Below are 10,391 nucleotides of genomic sequence, written 5' to 3' on the forward strand. Positions count from 1 at the left end.
CTTCCACTGGCCAAACTTTGCCTAAAAGTTTCCAAATACTCAGCTAAAATCACTACACAAACATACAGTAGGATACTTGGCTTTCTAAGCTTACATTGTCCTTGGGTTAGAAAAAAATATATTTAAAAACAGTTAGGGGGTGCCTGGGTAGCTCAGTTGGTTTAGCATCTGACTCTTGATCTCAGCTCAGTTCTTGATCTCAGGGTGGTGAGTTCATGCCCCACAATCGGATCTGTGCTGGGTGTGAAACCTACTTAAAAATAACAAACAGACAAATAAAAATAAAAACAGGAATGAATGCACTAAAGGAGAATTATCAGGAAAACTCCTATACATGTCTATATGCCTGTGTGCTTGTATGTGTTCATACACACGTGCGCGCGCGCGCGCGCGCACACACACGTAAATAGATAAAGAGACGAGGGGGGGGGGGATAAGGAATAAAACATTTCCCAATGGCTATATTTGTAGAGAAATTTTAAACTACTCATAGTCTCTTTGGGAAACACCTCATATTTAAAGTAGTGAAATATTCTTTTCAAAGTACCCATTCCCCACACTTCGCATGAATTATAAACCTTTGAAATGAAATCTGAATGTTAGCCTCAAAAAACACTCTATCCACCAACTAAATCTTGATTAAATGAAAAATATCACTTGTGTATATTTGAGGTTTCTGCTGTTTTTAATTCTTAGTAGCAGTTCAGGCCACATAAACAGACAATTCTTTGGCTGGCAAGTCAGAGCAGCGTCTGGGGTCGTTTGTGATTCTCAGTGTCACCTTGTTTGATTTCTCTTTCATATATGAAGAAAAAAGAAGAAAAGATTTTTTTCCTCCCTGAAGGAATGGAACATTCTCACCCATACACCTAATTGACTGCAAAGGTCACTGTAGCAAGAAAATAAATCAGCAAAGTCCTAAAATATACCCAAAGAACAGCTTGCCAACCTGCTGGATTTTCTGTATCATTGAAAGGAAGTACTAGTTAAGACTGCCAACACACAAACAAATCCATTGAGATCTTTCTGGAAAAGGAGGTGTTCTTGAGAAAGCTCTAGTGGTGTAGGAAGCAGGGGAATCAGAACTCGCTCTGGGACATTCGGGGCATGAACTACAATCTCTGAGCCTCTGTTTTGATATCTATTAAATGAAGGCGGTTGAACTGAAAGCTGAAGTTCTTTGATTCCACAAAAGTGGTGCAGAATGTACATCTATGCCAAAAAAAAAAATTCATAGAGGGCAGAGGTGATAAAGTGGACTGTGTGCTGAGCACTGTAGCAGGTGTACGTGGTCTCATGTAATCCTCCCGATAGTTCTCTGTTTTTACACATGGAGCAACTGATATTCTGCCCTGGGTGCTGCAGCCAGATCCAGCCTGGTCCACTACTGTGAACTTCACAGTCTAGGTTAAGCCTCACGGTTGGCCTCTTTCCTCTTCAGTGGCCGCTCCATTCACTGCCTACTCAACTTTCACTTTTGATAGAAGGAAAGATAAACACCTGAAGACAATTCTAAAATATTGGAAACCTTAAAAATTTATAAAAAGAAACCTCCTATAAAAAATTTTCCCCAGTCTAATCATGAGAAAAACATCAGACAAATGCCAGTAGAAGGGCATTCTGTAATGTATTTGACCAATCCTTCTCAAAACTGTCAAGGCCATCAAAAACAAGGGGAAATCTGAGAAACTGTCACAACCAAGAAGAGCCAAAGGAGACATAACTACTAATGTCATTTGGTGTCCTAGATGGGACCTTGAAACAGAAATAAGATACTAGGTAAAAACTAAGGAAAATTTGAATGGACTGTGGACTATGGTCAACAATAATTGGTTCACTGATCATAACAACTGTACAATACTAACGCAAGTTATCACAATAGGGGTAACTGTGCAGAGGATATATGAAAATTTGTACTATCTGCTAAATTTTTCTGAACATCTAAAATAATTCTGAAAAGTAGTCTCTTAAAAAAATAATTTATCACTGCTCAAACCAAAAGAACACTGCAGCAATAGGGAAAATAATATGCTTTTTTTAAAGTGTTTACTTATTTTTTTAAAAAGAGAGAGAGAGAGATCAGGGGAGGGGCAGAGAGGGAAGGACAGAGGATCCGAAGTGGGCCCTGCAGTGACAACAGCTCAAACTCATGAACCATGAGATATCACTAACTGTTGAGATCATGACCTGAGCCCAAGTCAGACACTCAACCCACTGCGCCACTCAGGCGCCCTGGAAAAAATATGCTTTTAAACTACTACTTCTCTTTCTCCTCCTTTTCATCCTCTTCCTCTTCATCCTCCTCCTCCTTCTTCCAGTTATTATAGTAATACTATAAGGTGATCTACCAGTGTTAAATGCCTCTGGATACTGTATGAAGAGTGGCTTTCTGTGAGCCTTGGATTAGGCCAGGGGTTGGCAAACCATTTATGGTCCATAGGCCAAATATGGCCTCCTGCCTATTTTAGTAAATCAAGTTTTGTTGGAACACAACCAGGCCTCATTCATGTTTACATATTGTCTTTGGCTGCATTTACACTTCAGTGGCAAAATTGAGTAGTTGTACCAAAGATCAGATGGCCTGCAGACCTTAAAAAATATTTGCTATCTGGCCAACCCCTGGTTTAGGCTATTTGGGTTATAAGGTGGATAGTGAGGCAGGTAAGCTGGGCCACCAGGATTCACCTGGGGGTAAAATCAAATGTTCAAACTCAGCTAATCAAATAGAAGGAAATATGTAAGATAGGGCATGAGTAAAATAGAGTAGTCAACTTCAGAGGTGGCCATGTGTTTAAGGTTTCTGTGTACTTTTCTTTTTTGCTGCAGAGCTGTGTCTTTGACCCATTCGTGCATCAGCCTGTGTGAACCTGCCCTTTCAGACTCCCACCTTTAGGGACTTTTATCTTGGCCTATTTACTCTTCTTTTAGAGTTCCTAACTTTGATCTGAAAATAAATAGTCAAAACTTAGTTGTGTTTTTCAGTGTGCCAGGCACTTATACGCCCTCATCAATTTCTCTCTAATGAAGTAGGAATGCCATAGTCTCTATTTTATACATAAGGAAACTGAGGCTCATTTAAATGAAATAACTTGCTCCAGAGGGTTGGTTGGCTCATAAATGCTGTGCCACAGTTTGAATTGAGGGCTCAAAACATAACATTAAATCTCGTATACCATGCCAACTTTCAGTGCTAGAGCTGGCTCTCACTAGCTCGTGGCAGCCAATTGTTGAATTTTTAGGAATTCTGTGAGCTCGTTGATAAATTCAGGCATTATTAAAAACTAAATTATGTAAATGTATAATCAAATACATTGTATTAAGAACAAAGGTAATATACCTCAAAACTCTTCACTAATATTTTACTGCAGCTTACTATTATCTGTGCTCTTGAGGTTGGTGTCTACAGAGTCTGTATGGTGAAAGTGCTATCTAATTGTGAGGTCCTGTGCCGCTCTGCCAAGCGCCTTACTTGTGATGTCACCTTGCTTACTTGAAATTGGCCGTGATGGGAGTATTGACACCATGGAAATGGGCAGACACTACAGATTGCTTTTCTTTTGTGACAGCTAGCTGGTTACACCTTTGTCAGCCTACCAATGCTTACCTTACATTCTGATTTTGATCTCTATGTGGTATTCTAGATGATAGTCCCATTTGTTTCTTCCTGGCCCCCTATCTTGACCTTTGAACTCTATAAGTTTTATAATTAATGCCACAGTAGCAACCTACAGATAGGGCCCAAGGGTCTTTTTTTTTTTATCATTATTTTTATTTGTTTACTTTTCTGACAGTGGGTAGAAATTCCTTAGTGTTGGAGAATTCCCTTGTTGAGAAAATGTATTCCACCTGATAAGGAAGAAGTTCAACCATCTGATAATTTGCTTTTAAATTCAGGAATATGTTTGAGGATAGTTTGGACTCCCTAAAAAAAAAACAACAACCTAGAATTGAATTATCTTTATAAATAAAGGGTGAACTCCTATTTGGAATTTTAGGTAAGGTTTTCTACATAAATAATTTTCTGGATACATGGGGATTGCTATATGTGTTAATGTGTTATTAACTTGCAAAAAACTAAATTTTTACATATAGGTGTGGTTAACACAAATGAGCTTGCACATAATTCGCTAACAGTTCAGAGAAATAGGCAGCATGGTAAAAGTCCTCAAAAACATCCTCCTAAACATGTAATCTCCAATTTATAAACCATCTTGTTTCAAATGCTTCTATGCTGATGGTTCATAATTCATCATACATGCTTCATGTTTTAAAATTTTACCTGCAGGAGTAACCTACCACTTACAACATTGCTCTCTTATGAATATGTACTAAGAACTCCAACTCCTGATCCCAGATTCTCTTAATGAAGCTCCTCTTATACAAGAGTACAGAAATAGAAGTAGATTCCCATAGTTGTGACAGCAGTAGGAATTGGGGAACCTGGACACCCTCCACTGACAGGGAGAAGGGGACTGCCCTGGACACTGCATTGATAGAACTGCCAGCCAGATATTTGAGGAAAACAGAGATACATAAGTTGTGATAAGCCCCTGTTGCCAAAATGAGTTTTCTGGCTATCTGAACTTTAGATAATTGGGAGTTTGCTGAATTATTATTTCTCTAATTCTGTATATCATATTAATTAAGGTAGATCATAACTTGTGGCCAGAAGACTGGCATCTGCCTGCACATGTTTTGTTACCTAAAATCTAGAGTAAGTGTTTAGAAACTTGCAGCAACTGACAGAGTACTTTTCAAAGATTGAATCTACTACTAATGGACGAGGGTTGCTTTTTTATTCATTTCGTTTTTCTAGTAATTCCTTTTATTGTTATCACATTTTAGAAAAGTACTTTAGTAGTTTGTTTAGGTTGGAGATTTTAAAAACTGGTCCTTTTGAGAAGCATGGCTGCAATGGAAAGAGCTAGACTACAGCTCATGTAGACTTGCTGTGTGACCTTTGGCAAATGATGTAATCTCTAGGTTTACATTTAATTAATTGAGACTTTCTAGCAGGCCTGACACTTAGTGTTGCAAAGCTAAGTGAGGGATGCAAAAAATGTCAAAAGTTTTATTTTATTTTCTTTCCTAGCAGGAAGGTGGGAAAATTAGTCTCAGTTATTATTGCCCACCCCACCTTCCTTGGCTCCTATCTCCATATGGGACTCAGAAAACGAGGCCGCAGTACTGTCAACAGCCTCATTGCCTAACCCCACAGCAGAGGCCTGGTGCATAAGGGAGTCCTTGCTGAGTTTGGGGCTCCTGATGCCCAGCCCTCCTTGTGTTGATGACTCCATCCCTTGATGCCTTGCTCCCTTGGGGTCGTCCAGCCTGGGTCTCTTTAATCCTCTGAATTACTAGAGAAAATCTTTCCCCAGAGGCACTTTCATATCTTCAGTGAGCTCAGGTCATGGAAGACCAAGGCTAGAAAAGAAGGTATGTTCAGTGGACTTTTGATTTGGCCCCAGTACAAATTTCTGAAGCAGGGAAGCACAAAATGGCCTGCGGAAACTTTGTGGAAAGAGGAACAGGGGAGGGAAAGCTGAGTAAAAAACACAAATTAATATCAATACATTTATAATTATAAAATGGGGCCAATAAACCCTTCTTGATAGGGTTGTCTGAGGATTGTGTGAGCTAATGCATTGAAAATTCATAGCCAATTGCCCAGCACACACTAGGTCCATAGGACTATGATTTCCAGATCAGGAGATCCCCGGCTCTCACTTGCTTTTGCCTGTTGGCTCTTATGTGTTGCACACACCATGTGTGTTTGGATGATTTCATCCAGCTGTGGTTTTTCTTTCCCTTATCCTTTGATGGGACAGGCTCTAAGCCAAGGGCACTTCATCTAGTGTCTGTGGAAACCAGGCTCCACTTCCACGGATAGGCTTCAGAGGGTCTCTGTTAGTCTGGAAGTTTTATACTTTATTTCTGTTATTTTACTGCTTACTCTTAAGTTTTTAACAAACAAATATTTTTTTTTTCCTAATGAAAATCTCATCAGATATATTCATCTGTCCTTCTTAGCAGATTCAAATTCGGTAACTGCGAGGTGAGGCCTAAGATTCTGCATTTCTAAAAGGCTCCTTGGTGATATCCAGTGCTGTGGGTCCAATGATCTCACTTAAATTAGCAAGGCCAAAGTAGGCTTCTGACTTTCTGGATGTGCCTTTCATTGCCTATGAGCTCCCCCAAACTTTGCCATTTTCTATTTTTCTGGGATATCTAGTCATCAGAAGCAGCCACCCTATTCTGGTATGCTTATAATTATAAATATTTCCACTCCACAGCTATTTGATCTGTCATTCTTGACCTCTACATGCACTTCATTCTAGTTAGCCATGGATGAAAACTTACATAATTACGTAACAGGGTTATTCCCATCCTGTTTATCTCCAGTCACAGAGCCCCTATTTCTTTCACATAGATGGGCATTCTAACCTCAAAATTCGATGTTGAAGGCCAGCTTTTTAGAACTACTTCCAGTATCAATGATTTTTACAATAAATCATAGCCCGAGGCAAGGATTAAAGTGATGGTTTATTTGGCAAACTCAGGGATGAGGAAAAAGGCCAGGGGATCAAGGAAATATGTGATGTAAAACAAAGGGAAGAGACCCAGCAGGTACATCTACCCTGCACAGGGAGGCACTTTTCTAGGGGTTGACAAAAGTGAAATAATAGTTCAGAGTCTACCCAGGAGAAGCAGGAGGGGAATTTTCTTCCCTCTTTTTCCCTTCTCCCGTTTCCCATTGGTCAAAATTCCAGATCCCATACCTTATTGTTTCTTCCAAGCTGGGAGGGCAGAAACTCTGGGCATATGGTTGGTCCATATGGCTGCATGGAGGCATCTCCAAAAAGGGGGGATGGGATTCCCAGGGCAAGTGACTAATCAGCCCTGCAGTGGGATTTGGGAGGTCTTTATCGTCTGTGTTGCCTCAATATTGAGTCAGCTAGAATAAAAGGTGGACACTAATTAATCAGTGGAGCCCTACCTCTCTCCACAAACATGGCAGATACCACTAACTGATCACTGCACTCTTCCCATCTGTTAGCTGGGTACACTTCTTCCCCATGCCTGAAGTTTCCTTGTGTGTGAGGATAGCTACATGAGTAGAACATTCCTGGCCTCACCCTACTTCCTCCCTTCCACTGCCCCAGAGATGCCTTAACCTGATTTTTGACTTTACAATGAGAAACCAAACCATTCTTGGTCCTTTTTTCTTAAGATCAGGTTCTGTTCTGCAGGGAGCACATCCCTTCTTTCTGTTCTTCCCTATCATTAGTCTTAGAGAAGTATTTCTCCCTCACCCTACATACCCTTTTTTTCCCCCCTCAATTGGATGAGGGGCCAAGAGGCGAAGAAGGATGGTATTTCTTGGTCTTCTTCAAGGTCCCAGCAGCTTGGGGCCTGCCCTGGCCTCACAACACTCTAAACAGCACTCCTGGCAGCCACACTCAGTGGATTGCCATGGGGGATAAAGCCTCACTGAGACCTGCAGCCACAGTATCTCTTTGGCTAATGCTGCAACTGAGAGCCATAAAGTAAGTGGTTAGATAACATGGGCTTTAGGAGTCATCAACTTGGGTATGAGTTCCGTCTTACTCCTTAGGAGCTGTATGACCTTGGCAAGTTACTGCATCTCGTGAGATCTCAGTTTTCTTATGTGTAAGATGAGAATAATAGTATCTATTTCATAGTTTCTAGGAACTAAATGAGATAATATGGACAGAGTTTCTAGCACTTAGTACTTAATAATGATAGTTATTGTTACCATGATCTACAGACTTTGGAAAGAGATTAAAAATAAGTCTGGTCCTCCTTTTGGATGGGGCCCATGCCATTTTCAGATATAGCCGGGCAAGTTCCATTGCACTGATGAAGAATTCTAACATTTCCTGCTGGGGAACCTCTGAGGTTACCTCTGATTCTTATTTTATGAATGTGGAGATGCTTTTCTTTCAAGTTTCCCTGGGCATTGGTTTCTTTTTCAGAGTTGATGCAGAGAGATGAATGGTAAGGTGTGTTCTCCTTCAGACTTGGAGAACTTCATGCCACTTCCTCTTCATTTGAAGGATGTGGTTTACAAATCAGTGCTGAGATACCCTCTTTTTCCTCATAAACCCCCTCCTACATAAAGCCAAACTTGAGTACAGAGGCTTTGGACTCTGCGTGAGAAGCCTCAGAAAAGGAAAAAAAAATTCACACTTCATTAACAAGAAGAATGGCTTTGGAAAAAAATATGTATAGTATACAGCATGTCAATACCTTTCCAGGAAATGATGGCAAATTAGTCAAATCAAGTTGCAGATATAGTCAAGAAATTCTCACATGAGTTTCCCCTACAAGATTTTGGTGAATAAAATCAAACGACTTATACCCAATATTTTAGAAGTGCAGTGGTGCTGGCTCATCCTCAAGTCACTGTGGAATTGCCTTGGAATTGAAAGCTTCCACAGTGCAGCTTATGGCTTTGCTGCTGAATTATGAAGTGTTTGTGTCTGTGCTGTGAAGTGCTGGGATGCAGGGATAGACTCAAATTCCAGAGAAATACCACCACAATCACCGTCTCAGAATACCAGCACCCTTCCTCTTTGCTCAAGAAAGGTTTTATTCCCTCGTGGTCAATGTGCTTTGTTTTTTATAGTTTCTGATGCTGTGGTATTAAAGAGAATTCCTGCTGGGGCGCCATTATATTATGATATCACATATGCAATAGGTTTTGTCCTTTCTGACTTAAAAAAAAAATAAATTTAAAGGCAACACCATTGCTGCTGTTGCTAAGTGATATTGGCATAATATGTCTTTGGGGGCAATAACTCATTCCTTGTATTTTCACCAAAAAGAGAGACATTTAAGATTATTCTTTTTGGTCTGCTCCTGAAGATTATTGTCACATCATTTGTTATCTTTATGATTGGCACGTTTTTAAGCTGCGGCAAGCTGTGGTTGCCGTGTGGAGAGGCAGATTTTCCTGCATATTGCTTAAAATACTGTCTGTATTTTTCCAAGTAGGTGGCTGTACTACCATCCCAGAATCAGACTTAGAAGAAAGATCAATAGAGCAAGACTCCACTGAACTGTTTACCAACCACAAGCACCTCATTGTAGAGACGCCCTTGCCTGGTAAGAAAATGGGTGGTCTTCACCAATGATATGTCAGGGACAGTGGCACTCTGGTCAGTTCTTGTCATACCAGAGAGCATTTTGCAAAGCTGCTTGTTTTCCAACTTCATCCTTCGCCTCAGCACTGGTGCAGCTGAATTTGATCATTTGTATACTCCTTTCAATATTCAAACCTTTTCTCTCTCTCTTGCCCTCTTTCTTTTTTCCAGAAGTTTCACCCCTCCAAGGAGTCTCGGAATAGTTCAAGTAGAGTTGTCTGGTTGAGGGGAAGATGGCTTTCCCAAGGCTGATCCTGTGTGGACCTCAGGCCAAGCACAAATGTAGGGCTGGCCCGGTGCTTCATCCATCTCACCTGCTTGGAGATGATATGTAGACTGGGGATTGGGATTTTTTTCTTATTGTGCTAGGAGGATTTGTAATACCCAGGGCAAGTCAGTTGAAACCTAGGTGGGAAAAATATTGCTGCTTTTGGTCATCTGTATGCTTGCAGCCATCGGATATAGTGAGAGGACATCTTTTGGGGACAGACTTTATAATGCAGAGGCCTAGATCCAAAGTAATTTGATACCCCCATTCTTTTCACAGAATTCTTATATAGTAAATGTATCAAATTTAATAAAGCATCTCATTGTCCAACAATATCTTGGATTTGATTTCTAACTAGAGGGTTATATAGATGGTTTGTCCACGTTATTTCTTCAAAGGAAAGAAACGGAAAGGAACTGAAAACTTTGCTACTCCACTCCCGGTAAGACTCAAATATGATTGTTTTATATATAAAGTAAACTACAGAATTTTTATATGATTTATTTATTATGCTAAAAATGGAAGAAAGTAAGTTTTTAGAATTGTATGAAAATTTTCAAATATTTTATAGGAATGCAGTACATTAACATCCTCTTTTCATTACCCCATGGTGGCACCTTTTAGAAATTCAGGTTATAGGGGTGCCTGAGTGCCTCAGTTGGTTGAGAGGCCGACTTCAGCTCAGGTCATAATCTCATGATTTGTGAGTTGGAGCCCCGTGTTGGGCTCTGTGCTGTGAGCTGGGAGCCTGGAGCCTGCTTCAGGTTCTGTGTCTCCCTCTCTGCCCTTCCCCTACTTGCCCTCTGTCTCTCTCTCTCAAAAATAAATAAATAAATAAATAAAAAATAAAAAAAAAAAAACTTAAAAAAAATTCAGGTTGTAAAAAAATTCACTCATTACAATATGCAAGAAATAAAAGAGATTTTGGCAATTTCCAGTTAAAATTACAGTTGCAA

The 10,391-nt window shown here is 40.1% G+C and overlaps 1 protein-coding gene across 10 annotated transcripts in view; it reads left to right on the top strand.

The window, feature by feature from the left end:
- BBS9 (Bardet-Biedl syndrome 9) overlaps positions 1-9,768 on the top strand; it is a 448,679-nt gene extending 438,911 nt beyond the window's left edge. For 7 of the 10 annotated variants that reach the window (XM_045052584.1, XM_045052586.1, XM_045052587.1 and 4 more), the window contains 2 exons: positions 9,016-9,129; positions 9,339-9,768. In XM_045052584.1, coding sequence (XP_044908519.1) covers positions 9,016-9,129; positions 9,339-9,370 — 146 coding nt within the window. In that variant the 3' untranslated portion in view covers positions 9,371-9,768. The remainder of the gene's footprint in view (positions 1-9,015; positions 9,130-9,338) is intronic. The other 3 variants (XM_045052585.1, XM_019825674.3, XM_006929296.5) reach the window with 1 other exon arrangement.
- The last annotated feature ends 623 nt before the right edge of the window (positions 9,769-10,391 follow it).

The sequence above is a fragment of the Felis catus genome, chromosome A2 (assembly GCF_018350175.1).
Source record: "Felis catus isolate Fca126 chromosome A2, F.catus_Fca126_mat1.0, whole genome shotgun sequence".
In the NCBI taxonomy this organism is placed as follows: domain Eukaryota; kingdom Metazoa; phylum Chordata; class Mammalia; order Carnivora; family Felidae; genus Felis; species Felis catus.